This window comes from Abramis brama (genome assembly GCF_963993115.1).
Source record: "Abramis brama genome assembly, chromosome: 16".
In the NCBI taxonomy this organism is placed as follows: Eukaryota; Metazoa; Chordata; class Actinopteri; order Cypriniformes; family Leuciscidae; genus Abramis; species Abramis brama.
This window is the reverse complement of record NC_139978.1, coordinates 20722245-20746230: the sequence shown is the minus strand read 5'-3', so window position 1 is coordinate 20746230 and position 23986 is coordinate 20722245. Positions and strand designations below refer to the sequence as shown.

The following is a 23986-nucleotide window of genomic DNA, read 5'->3' as shown; positions in this document are numbered from 1 at the left end:
TACTAAAAAGCAAAAATACTAAAAAGAAAATACATACTGAAACATAAGAAACACCTGTCGTAGGAAAAATAATCTTGGTTTTGAAACCAAAAACTACATCAAGTGGCATACCTGACATCATTCCCCCCGTGCGCAAACGATCCGAAACAGGCGGTGAGGATTTGCAGGAAGTGGAAGAGCAGGTAGACTTGAGCATTGTCCTTCTCTTCCTTTTCCTCATCAATGCAGTCCTCCAGCACACCCTCAGCAGGGGCAAGGGGCTCCCTTTTATCGGCTGCCAACTTCACATCCACATCACCTTCCTCTGCTTCAATCTCGGCCTCCGCGACCGCGTTGCAGTAGCTGGAGTAGCTGTCATATCGCAATCGCTTCTTGGAATAGAAGACGCTGTCGCCCACCAGCTTCTCGCTGTCCTCTGGAGGAGGGGCGCTGGACTCCGACCGTATCAGGGGTTGCATAGGCATGCCGCAGATGGCCGCTGTGTAGCACGTGTAGCTGTTGTTGCGGCGAAGGTGACGGTAGTTGTTGTCAGGACGCGAGCCGCTGCGCTCGTCCTCCAGGCGGCCCAGGTGGATCTTGTGTAGGAGGTCCTTGTAAAGACCAGAGTCCTTGTGAACAGTGTGATAGACCTGGCCGTCGCTGCGCATGTGTCCGTCAAAGCTGAATCCCCCATTGGACACGGGTGACTTGAGGCAGCCGTTGGTCATGGAGTTGGTACGACCTGACATGAAAAAAAAACGAAATAAAACATATCGGGTCAGTGCAGGACATTTTTCAGATGGAACCCATTAAAAACAAGATAACCACATCCTTTCACGTACCATACACTCTGCCGTTGGGCAGAACAGTGCCTCCATTAGCTAGACTGTTCAACTCCCCTGTGGACTCCTCTGTCAAGGGCAGCACAGCATCATTGCTGTTTTTCGCACCTGGGAGCTCTTTAAACACGGGGGCTTCCTCTTCCTCCTCCGGAATTTTATCCAAACTCTCATCAGAGATGCGGGAAAGAGCATGCTCTTTCTTCAGGCGACCTGTTTAGGGGGAAAAAGTATAATTTAAAAGAAAGGTATCAAAATTAGGTAGGGATGCACAATAAATTGGTTAACACCCAATATTAGAGATTTTTAATGATCGTATCCATATTGGACATTTCCCTTATTGTTAAATTTACATTACCTTTGTAATCATCGAACACTCACTGAAAGTTACAGTATTTTTAAGTTTTTTTATTTTATCATCTGAAACATGCTGTAACTAATATTTCAAAGCAACTTATATAATGCACATCAAGCATGCAAAACATTTAGATTTGTGCTGATTGAGAAAGGTATGCAAGCCCAAGTTTATTTGTATAGCGCACATCCCAAAAGCTAGTAGTTGCAGTTTTACTTTATTATAAATGACTAGCCTAGACAAATTTATTTAATGTTGATTAGGATGAATTTGTTTAATACCAAATATTTTTCATTCCTTTTTTGTTCTGAATACCATTAAATGTAAATGTAAATTTGTTGTGGAGTAAGGGGAACTAAAATGCATGTATATAGTGTCTATAATGTTTGTAAAAAACATTTTTTTTGCCACCAGTATTTTACATTATTTCTGAATGTTATAATAAAATGTGGATTATATACCGACGTGACTTATCTGTGGTGTTTTTTCCTCTTAATGCAATTTTAACCGGGTGTGACAGTCAGACATGACTAATTATACAGAAAATACGGTAATCTTTAAAAACAATAATAATCTTTTCAAATATATATATATTTTTCATACTGAACATTATAATGTAACATTTAAAAGATTTATTATAGTTTTACTGTTTTATTTTAAATCTGCACTACCATTCAAAGGTTTGGGGTCAGCAAAATTAATATTACAAAAATATGATTACAACTTAAAATAACTGTTGTTTACTATTTTTAAAATATATTTAAAATGTATATTCCTGAGATATCAAAGGTGATCATTATCCTTCAGAAATTGTTGCTGATTTGGTGCTCAAGAATCATTTGTTATAATTAAAATCTTGTTCAAAACAGATTGTGCTGCTTAATATTTTTGTGGAAATCATGATGCAGATTTTCAGAATTCTTTAAAAAGTGACAGTAAAGACACTTATAATGTTACAAAAGATATACATTTCAAATAAATGCTGGTATTTTAAACGTTTCTATTCAGAAATTGAATGCATCCTTGTTGAATAAAAGTATTAAGTTCTTTAAAAAAAACAAAAATCTTACTGACCCCAAACCTTTTAATGGTAGTCTATTTAGACAAAATCGTATAGAATATTCACTTATTGGCATCGGCCAGAATTTTAATATCAGTGCATCCCTAATCAACAGAATGTTCTTTGCCGAACAGACAGGGAGGGGGGAGTAGGCAAGCTTTGTGAAACTGGTGAAAAGCTGAAAATTAAAAGCAGCATTTACAAGATTACAGTGAGAAAAACGAGCAAGCAAACATAATCACTGATAAACATGGATAATCCATGCGTGAAAAACTGTGATATCAGTATGATTACAAACCGGCCCTTTTAAATCGAGCAGTGATAATGAATAAGCACTTTATATTAGTGCCCCTCATATTTAATGCTAATTTGCTCTTTACTCTATAGAATTGATCCTTCTCAAAAGCTTAATAAATCAGATTTTTGCATGTGATTTCCCATGGGAAACCACACTATGAAATGGACCCTTGATCTGAAAACAAATTCAATAAAGCATGCATCAATTCAACAAAGCGCTGATCCTTGAGTGAAAGCAGTGCTTTAACATTACATTTCATTAGTGATTCATTTCATTAAGGCACTTCTCTCAATCAAAACATGTGGGCAGCCAATCTTGCATTGAGAAAAGTACAGCGACTGCACAAGGTCCGTGTGACTCATCTGAAAAAATGGTGTTGTTTTCAAATAAACAGCTTCAGTTTATTTGCTTTTCATCAGTCGAACGCAACATGGGCCCACAAGCCAGAGCCAGCAAAAGAGAGTCTTTACATTACAGAGCGCCCCAGCAGAGCAGCAGATGTTAGGCAATTCCTTCCCCTCCTGATCTGGTGAAGATACCTCATGCTGAGTCACATCTTTGACTTTTTCCAAAGCTAGATTAGAAATAACATCTAACTTAATGGCCAGATGTCAAGTGCACAAACATGTGGAACACACAATTTCTGCAAATGTAGTTAGTAATTGTCCTCAGATAATTGATTCCTAATCGGAAAAAGAAATAGAACATTTAGGACAAACAGAACAGAGATCTAACACAAACACTTAAAGCCACTAGTCTGTGGGAGGGAAAAGGAAAAGGACAGTACGTACTTGCTATTTTTCTTCTCATCCAGGGGCAAACAAAAAACCAGACCACACCGGCACATACCACAGCGCCAGCCAAGGTAATGAGGGCAATAGCCCAGACAGGGAGCATCTCCAAGCCCAGTACTGCACAAAAAAAGAGGAGCGCGACACGGTCACACACATCATTAAACTTTGCTGTGAGATTTATAAACAATCAAGTGAATATATTCTGAAAGAAAATGCATTTTACGTGGAAAGCTATCTCAAGACAATGTGGCCTATTTAATGACACTTATTCAGTGACAACAAGCAAACTCAAGGCAGATCAAGGACGTCTCTCGGGCGAATGTGACATCATTTCAATACTGACTTACAGGGAGCGCCGGTGTACATGATGGAGAAGGTGTTGATTCCGATGGTCGAAGCGTAGAAGAGGGGCAAAGCGCGGAGACCATTGGGAACAGGGTCATCCTGTAATGGACAGATCGCAGAAAGAGCTTCAACTCTGTATAAAACTACACAGATATAAAGACAAAACATTTCCAAAGTTACATTTAACGCTCATTTCTTTTGTTTATACATTAAAGTCACTGTCATTCTTAAATAAAAAGTAGTTGCCATATTTTGTAGCATAAAAGAACCACTCCATTGTTGGTCACAATTTAAGAGTAGCACATTTAAATCAGCGTTATAGTATTATTTATTTAATATTACAGTTTTAATTAATATTTTGAATGAGCTTTTAGTTTTAGTTTTTATTTAAATGTTGTTGTGATTGTCATTATTATTTTTTGTTCTACTTAGCTTCAATTTATTTATTTCTAGTTTTAGTTTTAGTAATTTTAGTACTTCAGCTTAAACCTATTTTAGTTAGTTGCCATGTCAACATTTCTAATTTTCATTTCAAATTTTTTAATCTAATATTTATATTTTATTTTAGCTTTATTCCAATTAGTTTTAGTCAACAATAACAATACTGATTTAAATACTCTCTTAAAGGGATAGTTAACCCAGAAAATGAATATTTTATTATTATTTATTTAACAGGCAAAATGTCCAAGCTGCTCTTTTCCATACAATGAAGGTTGGGTTTAGCATCAAAACTACAAAAGAAAAGAAAAAAAAAGTAACCAGTCTATTTCTGGATAAATTGAGAATCACTTTTTTTTTTTTTTTTTTTAAATAGAGATCACGATTCTCCAACTAAAGAAAATAACGTAATTAAACCAGACATAAAAATAAAAAAAAACATTTTGTATGAATGATTCAATGACTTATAAAGATTTCACTTGTTTACGGAATGAATCAGCGTTTTTGAACAAATCTCTTGAATGAATAATACAATGGCAAATACATTTTTTAACAGTCATTTTTTTCCACCTAGTAGTGTAACATTGTAAATTATACAATCCTTATTTGAAGCATCAAGCTACTTTCAAGAGGCGATTTTAATCGCTACCGTAGAGTGTTTATATCAAAAATATTAACTTTTAGCTAAATTCGAATTATTTTCTTAAATATTAGCAAAATTCGAATTATATTCGAATTCTAAAGGCAATTAGAGGAAAAAAGTACTGTACGTCTCGTCTCCTATGCCCACAAGAGGGCGCAAGCGAGAGCAATATGCAAATATAAACCAAATCAAGCATCACATCTTTTATTTAAATGGCATTCACTTTTTAAACAATTGTTCTTAGATAAAATATATTTTCTTTAATCTGCATGTAAGGAAAATTAGGTTACAATAGTACATAAGTCTGTGTAAGTGCATCAGTAAACTGAGAAAACATGCTTCAACAGACAGCGTAATGTACTACATGAACACAAAATAGCAAACTGCCATTCTGAAACAATCCACTCACTACACATATACATATTGTTCGTCAAAAACACCAGAAGGTCAACTTAATCTGCAGCGATCGAGTGCTGAACGCTTTTTTTTGACAATGTTTTCAGCTCTGACCGATGTGCTAGGTATGGTCGAGTATGTCGTTGCACAAATTTTTGTCACCATTTGAGAGGGTTTTCGTCAGAAGTAAGCCTTTTTCCACCATTTCGCACCACGCTGTAAACAAATCGCGTCAGTTACGTCATCATCATGTCTCGAGCGCCTCTTGACACCAAAAAAATCGAAAGCAGCTTTTGCATTCGAATGTGCAGTTGACGAATATTCGAAATTCGACTTTTTATTTGACAGCCCTAATAGACATAATGATAAATCATGTGGCTCTATTTTCAGTGTATATAGAATTAAACTTAAAAACTAAGAAACTTATATACAAAATATACATCTCTATAGTTCCTCACACTATCACATGCTATCACATGGCTTCAGAAAACACGCAAGTAGCATGGACAATTTTTATGGTTAGTTTTTTGTTATGAATTTTGTTGTCTTTTCAAGGTTGGGATTACTGTATATTACATTTTACTTGCATTATACAGAAAATAGCTGCTTAGTCATTCTGCTAAGCATATCCTGCTATTTTTCACAGAAAAAGTCATTCAGATTTGGAACAACAGACTTGTGAGTAAAAGATGAATTTTAATTTTTAGGTGAACTGTTCCTTTAAACCACTGTGCTTATGTGGCCACTGGTAAGAATGCATTTCTCAGCTCCTAACTCTTTAAGGCTTAAATATTTAACTGTTTACAGAAGCAGAGCCTACACCCGGCACACATTTAAAAGATGAACTGCTGTTGACTGTAAAGCAGTTCCTGTGCCATCACAGATGATCTATTGTCAAAGCCATCTAAACAGCCACAGGCAGTTACTTGGAAATAGCTGAATGCATTTTAAACAGTAAATAGAAATGAGAACATGTGATGTCTTATAAAGACTACTGATGGACCGGTATATAACACTGAAGGACTGGGAGAAGGCCTCTACTGCACTTTAATGTTTGTATGGTATGTGTGAATCAAAAGCCAAAAACACTTAAAGCCTGTCTCAGTACTTTCATCATTTTTTCACCTTGATTTTGACATCAAAATTTGTCAAAACGAGATCACTTAAGTAGGGTGATGTAAGACAGGTGTAATAGTCGACCCATAACTCACCTTGCTAAGAATGCAATATCTGATGATGAAGAAGAGCAGGCCAGACATCAGGCCAGACAGCAGAGGGGAGATGAACCATGAGGCAACTGCATCAAATAAACAGCAATTACTAAGTCAATAGCTTTCCAATATAATGACGCATTACGCAGCTAGAGGCACAAAGGCCAACAGCTGACATTACATTAATTACAGATCTCGGTTACAAGAATGTTGACCGCAAAAATGTGATAATTTACTCCAGAGAAACAATACATAAAAACATACTGTTCAAATATTTGAGGTTGGTAAGGTTTTTTCATGTTTATTACGAAAGAAGTCTCTTACGCTCATAAAGGCTGTATTTATTTGATCAATATTGTGAAATGTTATTACAATTTAAAATAGCTGTATTCTATTTGAATATATTGTAAAATGTAATTTAATCCTGTGATGGTAAAGCTGAATTTTCAGCATTGCTACTTTAGTCTTCAGTGTCACATGATCCTTCAGAAATCATTCTATTATGCTGCTCAAGAAACATTTCTAATTATTATCAATGTTGAAAACAGTTTTGCTGCATAATAGTTTTTGTGGGAAACCATGATACATTTTTTCAGGATTCGTTGATAAATAGAAAGTTCAAAAGAACAGCATTTGAAATATAAATCTGTAACATTACAAACATCTTAACTATCATTTTGATATCAATTAATGCATCCTTGCTAAAATAAAGAATCCTTTAGTAAATAATCTTACTAACCCTACATGTTTGAACAGTGTAGCAAAGCACAGCATTAAGTAAAAAACAGTGCACTAAAAGAGGAATTAGACAGCAGAAACAAATAGTAAACTTAAGCACCTAAGTTGCATCAAAGCAATGAACAAAAATGTTCTCTGGCGATCAAATAACTACCATAGTATGATAAATAATGAATTTCATAATGGATTTTTTTACCAATTTTGACTAACTGCATCCACTGTACTCCTTTAGTGCCAATAGCAACCATGGAGAAGCCAATAGTTGATCCCACAATGCAATGAGTTCCAGAAATGGGCAACTTCAGAAAAGAGGCAATGAGCTGCCAAGCCGCAGACCCTGAAAGAGACGGGAATATGAGTGGGAGGTGGAGCAAAAAAAAAGTCTTTCAGCCATATGTTCTCTTCCCTTCTGTCTTCAATACAGTCTATGGACGGGATACTATTAAAATTGTTACAATATAGCTATTCACTACCAAGTGACATTAAAGAACTTCCAAAGACATGTTTGATTTCATTACACAACTTCTTTTAAACCATCTATGCAATGTTCTAACTTTTAGTTTTACATGTCTAGATTAAAATTTGTCCCATAAAGATCATTTAACTCCATAGTCACTCTATAGCAACTCACTATAAAACATGTAATCATAACTCCCAGAACCTGGCAGCCTACAAAGAATAAACAAATGCCTCGCTAAGCTTCTCCATCATTAATCTTCAAAATGACACGCTGAGGTTTTAACTTTAAACGAGCCATTACTTACCAACCATAGCGCTGACCTCTCCAGCCATCAGTACTGGCACAGTTTCATTGTATAAAGTAACATCTATAATTCCCTTCCGAATGGTTTCCCCAACTTTGGCACCAAGGAGCATGGAGCCCAGGGTCTCAAATATGGAAGCCAGGATACAGGCCTGACGTAGCGTCACCACTCCTGACCCGACCGCTGTGCCAAACGAGTTTGCCACGTCATTGGCCCCCACTGAAAATGCCAGGATGAAGGCTATAATGAAGCCAAGCACGACCATCCACAGGTACGAATCTGTTTCCATCTTGGATTTTGTTCACGCAAAGCTTACAAATGAATGCCAAACAAGCAACTACAAAGAACAGGAGTAAGGTGCTGTACTACGAAGGAAATTCTCCTTTGCTCGTTTCTTTTTTCTCCCAACTTTCCCCAGGTTAAAAGAGTTCTTGGGGGAGAGGTACACTGCTAACTAAGCCGTTTAACCTCAGTCTGTAGAGTGCTGAGCAGTGTAGGCAGGAGAGAGCATTCCATTGTTTGGCCCTCTAAAGTGTCCTGTCCACAAAGATGCCTTCAGCTGTCAAAACAAGAGAGACAAGGACATCATTACACAGTATTCACACTTTCCTTATGGACTGCATAATGTAGCCAAAAAGACCATGGGAAATGGAAAAGTTGGACAGACAGGTGTTGGGGACATCAAGGAATGTGAAAAATGTATTAATAATTGTAATAAACATGAAATAAAAATGATATAAATGACAAAATTCATAACTAAAAGATGAATGAATAACTTAAAAACAAGCCAGAATGAGTAACAGTAGGGGTGGGCGATGACCAAAATTTTACATCACATTCACAATATAGCCATTTTTGCTTTATATAAGGTTTTTATAATATCAAACTTTGATACCATAGACATTTCATAATTCTTGTCACCAATGTCAATATCACAAAAAACTAATACTAGCCTAAATAAAAAAACTCAAGCTTACTGAAGACTCGATTAAAAAAAAAAAAAAAAAAACCTACAATAGAACAGATACAACTAAAATAGACCTACCTGAAAAACTTCAAGAGCTAAATTAGAAATGCTACATAAATTGTATAAAGTAATCAAATTTATACAAAAAATTACAAAAAATACAATCAAATTTATACAAAAAATTACAAAAAATACAAACAAATTTTTACAAAAAATTATTAAGTCAAGAGCAGACAGTACAAATATATTAGGCTGCTGTCACTTTAAGAGATGCCCGGATCCAATAAACTGTTACACATGCCATCTCAACTGTGTACGCTCACTTAAGGCATAAATTACTGTATTTACTAGTATACTCGCAAAGACAGGTATTTTGACATACAAGTGTGTGTATTTAACCATTTAAGGCCAATAAAGTGGAAAAATAACAGACAGCGCTGAGAAATAGACTCTCAGAGAGTGCGCGCATATAGCAAAATGAGTTCTGTTTAGCTGCCTATTGCGCCTCAATGGTTTAAAATCACTTGTTTTCAAACCACAATGCTTAAAAAACTCATGCAAACTTGAGCTTTTGTGACAGCACAGCAACGTCACATGAGCATAATCGCGATAGAGACGATAGTCCAAAATCTCTACCGGTTGACAAAATTCTACTGGTTATAGTGTCTACCAGTATAATCACCCACCCCGAAATAACAACCCTAAAATTACGGTTATCAGGAAGGGTTAGCTATAGGAACTACATGTTGGTTTGTAGCAATTTTCATAAATATAAGAAAAATATTTATTTAATAATTTTCACAAAAAGTTTGATAATTTTACATATAGCCTACAGTACAAACTAGAGTCAAAAACTCAACAATCAAACTTCAACAAACAGTCAAAAAGGAGGTTCTTTCCTTAAGACAATGGTTACTATAAACCTCAAGAATTCAACCTTTAGGACATATATAAATACATTCTTTCTAGTAATAAACACTTTAAAAGGCAAAATTCATAATTAAAAATAAATAAGTAAATAAACACACCAGAATGTGTAACAGGGTTAAATTGCCATTCAAAAAGGGCTAGCTAGTTAGGAACTTATGTTAGTTTGTAGCTATTTTCCATAAATTTAAGAAAAATATTTGTTTGGTAATTTTCCCCCCTAACAATAAATTGAGTAACAGGGCTGAAGGTTGAGCATAAATACAGAACAATTTGTGTAATAATTGAGAAAATTAAACAAGAAATTTAAAACTTGTCTTCCTGCCATGCTGTTAAAAAAAAAAAATGTAAAGGAATGTTATATTGTTCGGAATAAGGGGGAAAAATCATGTGGTATCAGGATTAATAATCAGAAATTAATTTGACTACAATGAATTGAATATTTCAACAGATTATGACAATATTATGATGTTACTGATTTAATCGTTGGAAAGAGTCCGAAAAGTCGAGACAGACCAAAATAACCATACAGACATCTGGTATGTTAAAATTAAATTAACATGAAAATGTGCTATTTGTAATGAAAGTACAATTATTTATTTAACAAAAAGCATGGGATTTCAAGGTTTAAAATAAGATATAAAATAGCATTACATAAAACAGTAAGAAAACCACTTGAGCACTTACATTAACTGGCCACCTTACACAACGACACCAAGGGCGAAGCGTTCAGGTGTGACCAAGACACAGTGTACGTCCATAACAGAATATAACAGCGCAGTAAGGACTGCAAAACATTCACTCGTGCTTCACACCTCCTCTCTGCTTCTTGGCTTCGTTTCAGGTTTGAGTCTCCCACCGAGGCGAAGCAGTACAGCGAGTCGTGCTCCAGCTGCACTGTGCAACACTGCGGAGACGCAGCCCCTAATACCCGCTTACAGCCTCCTTGCTTCCTGCTTTCCCAGCTCTAAGAATCTTAGTGGGTCAAATTCATTGGAAAACGGCAGGGCTGTAAAAGGGCCACTATGTGCTTGGTGAAATCTGATCAGTCCTGTTTATCGGAACGACTGATCCCACACCACAGAGGGACAGGACAGCATTTAGAGCATCAGTCAACAGCTGATGACAGAATGGACTTTAAAGCATTACAAAGACACAGTATACGATCATGTAGTGACGTCAAAACAAACACCTGTAAAATTACAGAGTGTTCTCACCACAGGCCAGACCTGCAATGCAGAGGCTGAAGAAAATCACTGCTCAGAACTGATGCCGAAGTCAACTTGAGGGGGGACAACGGCACATTCTTCCACTTCACTAAGCCTTTTGTTTAAAGAGAATTAAATGTAAACAGTGTGAAAGCCAGACTAATACATGCTCAAGGTATTTACTGATTGTGTGCAAGAGTCGCGTGAATGGCAACACCTCACGTATCAAACATCACATGGTTGTTGACTTTGTCACAAAAGATGGTCTGTATAGTAGCCTATAGCTGCAAGATTCTGGATAAATTGAGAATCACATGATTATTTCGTTTATTCTTTTTCAAATAGAGATCACGATTCTCCCATGACTCTGAACAGACAACTAAGTTAAACAAAATAACACTTGATTTACTTGAGGCTAGGGATGGGACAATTAATGGTTTCACTATAAACCACGATAAAATGTACTGACAGTTAAAATTTTATCATCATTAAAACCGTGTTTGATTATCGCGATTTTAATAACTCACTGTAAAGGGGCCGTACACACCGGGACGAATATCGGCTCGCGTTATTCGCCAGCGTTTTTCAACGCGTTTTTTTGTGTTCACACCCAAGCGATTTTCGCTGACGATGAGCCGAGTGAACATGCAAATTCATTCCATGACATTAGATGGCGCTTAATGTAAAACAGAAATACCCCGGTACACAAGGTCCATTTGTGGGCAATACTACTCCATAACAGTTCTCTTTTATCAAGATTTTTGTAGTCACTGTCGCGTTTGTCATATAGTTCTTTATGTTCCGACACCAACGAGACCAGCAGCTCTACATTCATCTTGCCTTGCATCTTCCTCGTCTTATTTCTTCCCAGTGTAGACGCTAGAGATGGGGAGTAGACTCCAAAAGAGTCGATTCCTCGACTCTCACTAGCCCTAGTGTCGGAATCGACTCCAGGTCAGGAATCGACTCCCAGTGTCGAGTGTTTTTTTCAAGTTCAACACAGCAACAGTTCATTATAACGAAAAGATTATAATGAATGTAAAGATACGGAAATTAAAACAAAAAGATAAAGAAATGATAATTTCCAGGTAATGTATGTAATCATGTAGGTTATCCCTAAATAAGACATTAAAAGACAAATGCTGTGTAAATAAGAGTATAGTGTTTAGTGTTGTACTTCTGAAAACTGAAGGGAGTAAATTAAGTGTATAACAAAAACTATGTAATGCTTTGTGTGCTTGTTTCCTTTCCTCTTACCTCCATCCCCTTAGGATGCGAGGATGGAACATTAACATTAGTGAAATGGCATGTACTCACTCTATATGAAGTTCATTTTCTATTATTAAATGACAAGTGCATTAAAAACTATTATTAAACAACAGTTATTATTGGTAATAATATAACTAATATTTTTCAATGTTAAACAAAAAAAGTTAAAAAATAAAGTTAAACATGCTTAAGTTAAAGTTCATAGCTTCACTACAGTAAAATTATATAAAATAATATACAAAATAAATAGATAAATACACTGTCTAAAACAAGTCTGCTTTTACAAGTTTAATGATTAATACTAACATATTGCACACTTAAATATGATTTGAAGAAGCTGCGATGTGAAAAGGAGGGGGATTTATAAGGTTTAGTTGATTAAACATTTTAGTATAGGAAACATTTGTATCCTCGCTCTTGACTCCTCAGGAAGCCTCCTCGTTCCTCGCCCTCCTCCCGGTGGAATTAAAGAATTTAGATGTCCTACATGAGAGCGGAGCTCGATCGGTTTCAGGGTCGTAGGACATACGAGCGAGAAGTGAGGAAACGAGGAAGCATATTGAGACGCACCTTCTGAATCCTGACCCTATTTTAATTCAAAGTAAATGGAGTCGAGGAGTCGATTCCACCGACTCCAAAATTAGGAGTCGGGAGTCGGAGTCGACTCCAAAAAAACCGGAACCGAACACCCCTAGTAGACGCTACTTGGCGTATATCTTCTTCGCCGTTACGTATGTGTGCTCGGCAAGACCGTTTTGTGTTTGAGCGCCCCCAAGTTGTGTTTTACTGTAACTTCAGAAGCTCCAAACACGTGAGCAAAAGCGCCAATCTCATTGGTCGGATAGTTTTTGACGCGGCGCGTCAAACCAAAAAAACGAACCCGAGGCGTTTTTTTAAAAAATGACGCTTTTACGCGTGGCGTTTTTCGTGTCGGTGTCATAGGTCGGTGTGCACACTCACATTGGCGTCCTTTGTTTAGTCACGAGGCGTTAAACGTCGGCGAATATCGCGCGCGAAATTCGTCCCGGTGTGAACAGGCCTTAAATCCTGTCCAGCCAGCAACAGTCTGACGCAGGCGCAGCGTTGTTGTTTTTCATTCGAGAAGGAATGGCGGAAGGCAGTGACCGTTCTCGGGATATTCTTCAGCCTTTTAAGAGGACCAAATCTGAGGTGTGGTCATATTTTGAGTGAAACTTAATCGAGGATGGTCATTACAATAGGGGGGAAACATTCAAATCTGCCGAGTCGTCTTGTGTGACCATCACCCACTGTTTATAGCGAACGCAAGGCAAGTTAACTTTGACCTCAATACCAAAACTACGTCTGGGAAATAATTGGGCACAAAATGTTGTATTGAGTTGAAATATTTGATCTCACTCACTTGAAATAAACGTGAAGCTTTTCTTGCTGCGAAGAAAAGTTCGCAGCAAGTGGCTTTGAGCCAAAGACGAACGAACAAGTTCAAACACTATTAAGAGTGACATTTAAGGGATAATGTGTATCATTGTACACTTATTACACCGATTTTTTTTTTTTTTTTACCACATAATTACGGGGACATATTGAATTGAGATTAATGTTTTAAATCTTACCTGTTTATAAATCCATTTTGTACAGCGCAATCGTCAGACAAGATGATCACGACAATATTAATCAAACGCTGTAAACAATAAATCAACTCTGATTTAATTTTCAATACAATCAAAAACGGAGATGCAAGACGGCAAGTTGTATTTAAATGAAATGAAACGAGAGAGCGCGTCCGTTGTGATACATGGATGTGAGATGCGTTGATAGACGACGGTCATGCCACAGAATAGAATCTTGCTTAAAAAAGTGCATACATTTGTTGTTTGTTGATTTTCAAATATAAAACTGTTTTCAGTGTGAGCATCAGTTATTTTTTTAACACTTTCATCTCGTTTTAACAAAACGTGATGATATTGATTATCACGATAATTTTGGTCACTATAATTTGGTCACTCGTGATATGAATTTTTCATACCGTCCCATCCCTACTTGAGGCTCTGACAAAATATGAATTGCTGCGGTCTATGCCATCAATGCCAAGGGGGGCAGAAATAGGGAGTTCAAGAAACCTGTCTGAAACGGTCCTAATTTTTGCAATTCAATCTAGCGCAGACCACTAACTTTACAACTAGATAAAAATAATCCGATACTGTAGTCCATTCATTTTAAGACAAAATGGGGGTCAACCTTGAACAAATTGCAACGGAAGCAAACTCAACTGATTTTGCATCCTCAATATGTCCTGAGTAAGGGGAAAAAAAGCCCAGAAGAATCCCATTAGGGGAAAGTTTCAAAAAAGACCCAAATATAGCCTATTCATACGCCTATTCATTCTTTTTCTTACGTGAATAGTGTAAAAAATGTAACCTTTAGATATCACAATGAAAATTACTGAGTTGATTACTTGCATCAAGACAAACAAAAAATGTATTACAAGTTTTTTGAAGTTGTTTGTTAACATGGACAAACGGTGCATAATCTAATTAGGTACAACAGATACCACAACAGATCTAAACATTGGGTATAGCCAGGTGAAAATGTCTTGTTGAATCTTGTTGACATGACAGTAAAATACTTGATGTTAAGGTCTGAATGGAACCCATTTAGGCTACCCATGAGCATTAATATAGAGGCAGGAAGAAGTACTTTAGAAGCCATCCTTTATTAATTTTTAAGAGACTGAGTTTGGGGCTGGGTCCGTGGGACTGTTTCTGGGGGACGAGTCTGAGGGAAGAACAGGAGACAATGGTAAGGAGAATGCAGAAGACAAAAGGTAGGTCAAATAAAAAGTGAATCCCCAGAAACAGTCCCATGGACCCAGCCCTAAACCCAATCTCTACAATAATAATTAATAAAGGCTGGTTTCTAAAGTACTTCTTCCTGCCTCTATGTATTAATGCTCATGGGTAGCCTAAATGGGTTCCATTCAGACCTTAACATTAAAGGGGCATTCCACCCATTTGAACATTGTTTTTTATTTAAAGTGGGTCATATATGTAGTCGAAATGTAAAATAAATTTTGAATTTGGTGCCTTAGTGACCGAGGAAAGACAAGAAATAACTTCAGGACGCATTTGTATGAAAGACAACAACTCCCACAATGCACCACATTGCACAGCTCCGCAAGCCACTCCCACTAATCCAGAAAGCGCATATCTGCCTATAAGAGAAATCACTCTTCCGTCTACAAGGCTAGCTACCACCAGAGCTTGAGATTAATTTCACACAAAATGTCTAGTTAGTTGGCGAACTCATTAGTGCATTACTCCTCATTTGTATTTCTTTCGAAAAGGTGAATTATTGCATGGTACCTGGATGTTCAGTCAGAACATATGCGGTGCGAAACTAGGATAGGTCACAACACAAACGTCCGTGTCCTCGTCTGATTCAGAGATTTCGTCCAGGAGAAATTGTCATCGTTGAAATTCTTTGCCGCAGAGACGGACTCTATCTCTGTGTTTGTAGCGGTTCGTAGTTGCATAGTGAGATCACCGGCGCCACCAGTCCGCCCTAACTCGAGCCAGTCCGGGCTCCTCGTCCGCGGCAGGCAGGTCTTCTGCCTCGGCTGCTCTTCGCTATAATGCGGCTTGTAAAGGTTGCCACAAACACCTGATTCAAGCATCAGACTTCCGAAATCCTCTTCTTCTATATCATATTGAGCACTCTCCTCCGCTATTGTCATAACTTTACATCTGTCTCCACAGCGCCTGTTAGCTTAGCTTCAAACAATATGGAGGATATTGCTTTCAGTTTCAGAGAGTAAAGTCCCACCCACTGATCTGTAATAGGTCTAGCGTGAGCGGGTCCCGCCCCCGGGAAAGATGAGGAACGAGTGTCTGTAGTCTCAACAGAAATCCCCCCCTCTTACACTTCCTCCTACAATGACGCAAAATGACGATTTTTGCGTCATTGTAGGAGGAAGTGTAAGAGGTAAATAACGGATTTCTCCCGTCTCAGGGGAAAATGAGAGAGTGTTGCACAACCATTCAATAGTATGACTGGGTTTCTAACAATGCAAAGCTTAATGCAAATGGGTGGAGTGTCCCTTTAAGTATTTTACTGTTATGTGTTAACAAGAACAATACATTTTCACCTGGCTAGACCCAATGTTTAGATCTGTTGTGATATTTATGCAAATTAGCTTATATGTAATTAGATTATGCACCGTTTGTCCATGTTAACAAACAATTTAAAAAAACTTGTAATACATTGTATACTTGTATATATATAGCCTATATATCACACACATACAGCTGTTTATTTATTGAATATCTGTTTAATTAAGTACATAAAAATTGCTAGTAGTTAGTGAACTTCTAATGGAGTTATAATAACAAGCAGCAGATGTTGGGTTTTTCAGAAAAATAAAGCAGTCTTGATATATAAATGTCTCATGCATACTAATAGCAGGTCTTAAAGAGGTGAATTTTAGAACTAATAATGGTTACAACATATTTTTGGAAAATGGATGCAATGCCAAAACACTGATACTGCCATGTGACATCAGGACAGGTGATAAGCAGAGATAATTTGGATGAAATTAGATTCTTCTGATGCTCTCAGATATTTGAGGTCTATTGCTTTTCAGCTCTTCAGCTCTTTAGCAATCTATGTAACAGGTTTAGCAACAATTTGCTGACAGCACCAGTCAAAGCCTATTTTCATACTATTGCTGAACTGATTCTTTTATGAGGAGACAACCACTTTATTCAGATATTAAAATGCTACATTATTATTTGCTCACAAGGTTGACCTTTTTTAAAATGTGAGAAATGTCATCAGTCTGGGAGCATACTTGCATCATTTCAAGACACACTTAAAGGGATAGTTCACCCAAAAATGAAAATTATTTCTTATTTACTCACCCTCATAATAGTTCCCAACCTGTATGACTTACCTTCTTCTGCTAGTTTTGGTTACCACTGACAAAAACACTCAAAATATATTTTATGTTCCACAGAAGAAACCCAGTCATACAAGTTTGGATTCACAAGAGGGGGAGAAAATGACAACCAAATCTTCATTTTTGGGTGAACTATCCCTTTAAAGGCCCATACACGCAAACTACAGATGTGTAAACCCTCTATGCTCAATGATTTATGATGCCTTTCACAGCTTTACACAGATAAAAATTCATAAAATGAAAGTAATGACACCTTGGGACACTTTTAAACCCTGGGACACGAAACAAGCACTGGGAGAAGAATATCACCTAACTAATTTGAATATTAAAAACATTCAGCTTATAATTTGATTGGTAAACACAGGAAGAGAGATGTGGTTTTTTTTTAATACATAAGTAACACAATGCACACTAGCTAGTTAGTAGTTTCTACAATGTATTCGTCTTGATACTGCCATGCCTGTCCAATATATGAGGTACATACAGAACCTGTTGCATTAGACACGACACAAGAAGAAAGGAGAGAGTGCAGTAAAAATGTGCCTGTAATGACTGCAGCACTCTAAACTCTAATCAAGTGTACTCACCTTTTGGCTACGCAGTGCTCAGTGTTTCCCCCCTTTTTTGGAATGTGGGATCAGAAAAAGGTTGGAAAAACGAAAGATGGACTGATTAGACGTGAGGGATCATGAATGAAAGGATGGGAAAATGCTAAACTGATGTGCTGACTTATGCCAGTAAAACAGGAACAATGAGACTGGTCAATGGATTCAGACAAAGAAAAGATGTGCGAACGTTGTGTAAAATGTAGTATGAGGAAATGCCAGATGGAGAGTCAGACGTGTTGCAGGACAACAGCAGTGCGATTCTCATTGAAAAACCTGTCACTGCAGTCTAGACTGCTTCTTAAAGAGAGGCAGCAGCATCACAGGCCAGCCAGCCAATCACATGCACGCTGAGTGGGAGCGGTGGATCTGATTGGCTAACGCAACATGGAAAGAAGGAGTGACGAGGAAGATCAAGCCAATGAGAGTGAGAAGAGAGGAAGAGGGGTGGGTGAATCCCCTCTAACAGTCAGGAAAAGGCATGCAGTTGCACCAAGGACATTCAATGGTGTACACACTGACTGCTGGCACCATGATATCTGCATTATGTCTCTAAAAGCATTTAGTATCAAATAAATACAAATTACCAAATGCAAAAGGAAATTTAATAAAGCGCCACAGAGTTGTCTCTCCTCGAAATAGAGCAGGCAAATAAGTAATTCATAAAATATTTCAATATTAAGGGATATGCAAACTCCCATGGCAAAACATAAAAGGAAGTCAATGATGTGCAGGTAATTTGTGTGGGGGAAAACATGGGTAATGTCAGGAAAACAAATCACTTATTTTAAAAAAATATATAACAGAAAATCAAACAAAACCAAATTATATAATATTGTCAAATAAGTATTAATATTATAATATTATTAGTTGGACAGTACAAAGAAAAAATCTAAGCTAAAAGAATAAAAGAGGTGTGTTATACTTAGGGTTAGGGTCCTTGCACACATTTATTTGTATTTCAGGTCCCTAGAAAGGCTATTGTCTTTCAAGAAAGGAAGGACTGCATGATGAATGTTTCTGACAGTAATATTACTGACACTAATCTCCTCCACAGTGAACAATAAAATCGCATCTGCTTTCATAATCTCATTACGTAGGGCTCCCACAACTTTCAACCAATGATTTTGCATTATTTTTGCATGACATTTGCCTTACATTCACCCTCATGTTGTTCCAACCCCGTAAGACTTTCGTTCATCTTCGGAACACAAATTAAGGCCCCTTTTACACGAAGGGAAGACGCAGATATTTCCCTGCGGTTTGGCCTCTCATTTACATGAAAACCCAGTTTTTAATCACAGAAAACGATTATTTCTAAAAACTCCGGCCAAAGTGGAGATTTCTGATAACGCCGGTCATGTGTTGCCGTGTCAACTGGGAGAAACGGAGTTTTAGGTTCTCAAACGTGCTTAAATGCTTAACGTCATGTGAGCGCCCTATGTGTCGCTCGTGTTATTCGTTGTTGTCGATTCTGAGGATTCTGATTGGCTTGCACGGCTTTATCCTTCTCCCTACACTGCCACCCATAGGTTTGGCATAGTTATGATGGCGCTCAACGGCGTATTTATGTGGGTTGATGTAAATGACAACTTTTTTGAAAACGATGTTGTGTGCACAATGTTATTATTGAAAACGGAGGGGGGGAAATATTTGTTTGATGAAATCTGAGAGCTGGCTCACTTCTTCATAGGCTGCTAGGTAATTCATATCTGCCAGCCCAGAAAAGTTAGTAAAGACATTGTTAAAATAGTCCAAGTGACTACAGTGGCTCAACCTTAAGTTTTTCAAGCGACGAGAATACTTTTTGTGCACAAAAACAAACAAAAATAACAATTTTATTCAACTATTCATTTTCTTCTGTGTGGGCCTCTGAGTGAGTTCACGTCAGGGGTGGACTGGCCATCGGGCAGACTGGGCACTTTCCAGATGGGCTGACACATCTCATACTTTAAAAACAGCCAACATCACCTGATCACATTTTCTCTTGGCTTTTTTGCCACAAGAAATGTGCTTTATAAACACACAATTACAGCAGCCAGAAAAAATCTAATATTAAAGAGTCAAGGGTCAAGAGCCCAACTAAAGCAAACACTGACCACCATTCATGGTGACTCCAAAGAAACTATTATATTTTTATTAAAACGTAAATTACATACATAAAGTCAATCTGGTTAGTAATAAGTGAAGCTGGCAATGCTGTTTGTGGAGATGTTTAATCCTCCTCTGCAGAGATTTAATGTCTTCTTTTATCTTCAGTTGATTTCATCTAAGGCTGTGGCTTTAAGTCAGATGTAGTTCTTGTTTCTCTTTTCTTCAGAGATCCTGCTTGTTAACAGCAGGTGTTCATCATTAATGCTCAATCACCAGTTAATTATCTCATTAACTTCAACACTGCTTCAATGGTACTTTAACTCTGTAGTGTGCACACATATGAACACTGAGCAGTAGGGCCTAGCTATCGCGATTTTTTTTTTTTTTTTACGATTCTAAAATAGTTTTTTCTTCTTTCTTTTTTTAGAATCGATATTAATTCAAATTCAATTGCTTTATTTTTGTCCTTGCTTGTAGATAAGGTTGACAGAAGTTAGCCACTTTCGTTCCAACAGAGGATGAAATGTGTCGTTATCTATGAGTGTTGAGTGACGTAATACCCCAAGTGGACGCGTGGAACAGACGTGAGACTGAAAGCACTGAAAAGCCCTTGCGCTACTTATATGCTGAGAGAGAGATACGACAATAGAGCTGCACGATTCATCTTTAAAAGACTGTGATCTCGATTCAAACACTCATTGAAAGTCTATTAAACTTTGACAAAATCATATCGCAACATTCAAAGCTGCGTTGGCGCTGCCGCTGACCCGGAGAGAGTTGTCATGAAACAGCTTCACAAACAGTCTTTTCAACCTCATAGTATCATGTTTTCTGTGATGCAATAGTTAAAATTATCATAGAAGTACTTGGATAAAAGTTTAAAGTTCAAATATGAACACTGATGTCTACGATAGCGATCAAAATCAGCTTTTGATAGAAACTTTTATTGCTTAAAATAACGCATTTATCGATTACATTGTTTCGCCACTAAGTGGCGACAAGTAACTGTTAAAAAATGTATTTGTTATTGAATCATTTTTTCAAGATAATGTGTATAGGCGCGTTTCCATTACAGATTTGCGCAAAACTTTTGCGATTATTTCTAAATGTCGACAAAAAACTATTGCGAAATGACGGCGTTTCCATTAACCGATGTTATGCGACTAAAACTTCTCGCAATAAGTAAATCCAAAAACCATGGCCACGGACGTTGGTAGGTTTATGTACTATTTCCCGGCCACTGCACTAGCCATTATTATTAATCGAAGGAGATATATGTCTGTTTTCCAAGCATTAATGGAAGGAACGACCCTTATAGGCTACTTGAGCGGCACATATGAGGTGTTTCTGGGTGTTTCTCCCTCATATCTGCTTTGAGGTCTTGATTGTGGCATTTAATTGAGGTTTAGAATCCATTATTCCTGTAATTCTTTTGTCTTATATGAATTTAATAAATAACTGTCTCGTATTCTGTCCAAACATACCGTGTCATCTATGTCAAGTGACCTGTAAATGCGCAAAAATTTCCATTGCAGTTTTGAGAAATATTTCTTTTTCGAATTGCCTGAAAAACCACCTCACGCGAGCGTAACAACTTTTTTGCGAAAAATGAGTTTCCATTGGGCGTATTTTCAATTCGCAATTTCAATTTGCGCAATTTGAAGGGTAATGGAAGGGCTTATGATGCTTCTGAAATAAAAGTCAAAGATGTGATTTGTTTTTGTAAATATGACTCATCTTATACATCATGTACAGTCTATAAGTGTATGATTTAACTTTTCCCGATGGTCTAGTGTTAAAAAAATTGCAATATCAAATCGCAGTACTTGTAGAATCACAATTCTTAAAAGTCCTTATTGAAATTCCTAATTCCTAAGTCTTATCTGATGGTATAATTCATAAAACAATTTCCAAAGTTGAAGCAGTCTCTTAGATGAATAATCCAACCATTTGCGATGAATTCACTCCAAACGATAACAGTTCTCATACATCAGACTCTTCCAAATCAGGAATACTCATAAGTAAGTCCCAAGCTTACATCCCTCTGGGCTTTACAATCCATATTTAGTTTGCAACATGCAGTGTTAAAGTCACCGATAAAGAGTACCTCTAAAATACATACAAATAAACTGTATCAAACTTCTTAGCAACAAACATCATCATCATCATCATCATCATCATCAAGGCATACTTTTAAATAACAGGAAAGAAAACAAATCCTTACTTTAAGTTGAGCTTGAAATGGAACATTTCCCAAACAGGACACAGCACAAATGCAGGTAAGCCATGCTTTCTACTGCTGCTGTTCTGCTAACTTCCTCTACAAACCCACCTTTACTTAAGGAGCACATTTAGGCACCATAGCACCCCTAGCGGTGTGGAAGAAAGACTGTAGATAAAAGACTTCGTAACAGGCTTGTCTGTTACAGTACTATTACATAGGCTACATCTTACCCGTTTCATTTACATATGACTGACACATATGAATCACATTTAGTTTAATAATACAATTACATAAATCTTATCTGTTTCGTTTATATATGACTGAAAAATATGAATCACATTCAGATTATTAATTTGTTTATATTAAAACTATGTAATCCAAATGGATGGAAATTTTATAAGCAATTCAAATACATAAATCTTATGTTTAGACATTTTTTTTTTTGTGTTGCGTTTATGAACATATGTAGTGGGCCGGTCTGGGCCAAAATGCCAGGGCCGATTTTTTGTCCCAGTCCAGCCCTGGTTCACGTAGTGTAACAGCGAAGTGCTTCTGGGTTGTACGTCAGAACGTAGGCTCACTATTGGCCAGCATCACACGCATGACCAGCGTCGGCCAATAGTGAGCCTACGTTCTGACGGACAACCTACGTTACACTACGTCAACAGCTTAGGAGAGTGACATGGAAGAGAAGAAATGGTTGAATAAAGTAGTTATTTTTGTTTTGTTTTTGCGCACAAAAAGTATTTTCTCGTCGCTTGATAAACTTAAGGTTGAGACACTGTAGTCACTTGGACTATTTTAACAATGTCTTTACTAACTTTTCTGGGCTGGCAGATATCAATTACAGTACCTAGCAGCCTATGAAGGAGTGAGACAGCTCTCAGATTTCATCAAAAATGTCTTAATTTGTGTTCCGAAGATGAACGAAAGTCTTATGGGGTTGGAACAACATGAGGGTGAGTAATTACTGACAGAATTTTCATTTTTGGGTGAACTAACTAAAAACTAAGGATTTTTCTGCTACCCTAGTTCAGATTTCTACATGCTCTGTGAATATTTTCAATGACCCATTTACAAATGTAATATTTATTTTGCAAATATTTTGGACTGCAATATTTATTTTTAAATATTTATTATTCAATCATTTTTCACACATATGAAATGTCAAATAGTTATAAATATATCTGACAAATATCAAAATATAAAACTTAAATATTTGTATGTTTTCTTAAAGAATGTGTGCAATAATGTGTGCAGTAAAAATTATACACACGATAGATAGATAGATATTCTGTCTTTGTTTCTTGCAGTGTTTGGAACAATCAGTGCTTTCAGGATGATGATATCATTATCATGTCATGTGACCCCTCCCATTCACGGTCCACCTCTCTTGCTCTGAACAGTGAACACTCAGACAAAAACAAAGCCAGAACACGTCGGGCAACTAACCCTCTCCAGCACATCACAGACTGTCCCGCGTCACTGACACTTGAGGAATGTCTGTAGCCCTGAGCTGATCAACTCACCCTTCAGGTCATCCATCTCTGTCCTTAAAATAGCCAAACCTCCAAACAATCATTCATCCACTGCTGAGACAGTAGCTATAGGTGATATAGCTGTAGTTATTGGAACGCTCTCTCCAACAAGCACCGTCAGAAGGGGATGACAGCCTGTCAGACATTGTCACAAGCGATTCTGGGACTCGCTCTCACATCTACACAGCCCTGACTCACCGGCAGCACATCACGCAGTGTTTCAGAACACAACACTTTTATCAACTTGTCCTGTGGCAAAGAGATACTCTAAACAAGTCTGTGCGGTTTCGGGCATCATGGGAGATAATATATGGGTGGTTTGCAAATAGAAATCCGTAAACAAACAAATGACATTCGCAGG

General features: G+C 37.2%; 1 protein-coding gene across 5 annotated transcripts in view; it reads right to left on the bottom strand.

Moving 5' to 3' along the window:
• Positions 1 to 23986, bottom strand: part of slc20a2 (solute carrier family 20 member 2) — a 47770-nt gene that overhangs the window by 15991 nt on the left and 7793 nt on the right. For 3 of the 5 annotated variants that reach the window (XM_084138362.1, XM_084138364.1, XM_084138365.1), the window contains exons 2-8: positions 7861 to 8419; positions 7293 to 7433; positions 6359 to 6444; positions 3673 to 3769; positions 3323 to 3442; positions 822 to 1031; positions 112 to 721 (exon numbers count right to left, since the gene is read on the bottom strand). In XM_084138362.1, the coding sequence (XP_083994488.1) occupies positions 112 to 721; positions 822 to 1031; positions 3323 to 3442; positions 3673 to 3769; positions 6359 to 6444; positions 7293 to 7433; positions 7861 to 8149 (1553 nt within the window). In that variant the 5' untranslated portion in view covers positions 8150 to 8419. Of the gene's footprint in view, positions 1 to 111; positions 722 to 821; positions 1032 to 3322; positions 3443 to 3672; positions 3770 to 6358; positions 6445 to 7292; positions 7434 to 7860; positions 8420 to 10441; positions 10741 to 23986 lie in introns of those variants that run through there. The other 2 variants (XM_084138363.1, XM_084138366.1) reach the window with 2 other exon arrangements.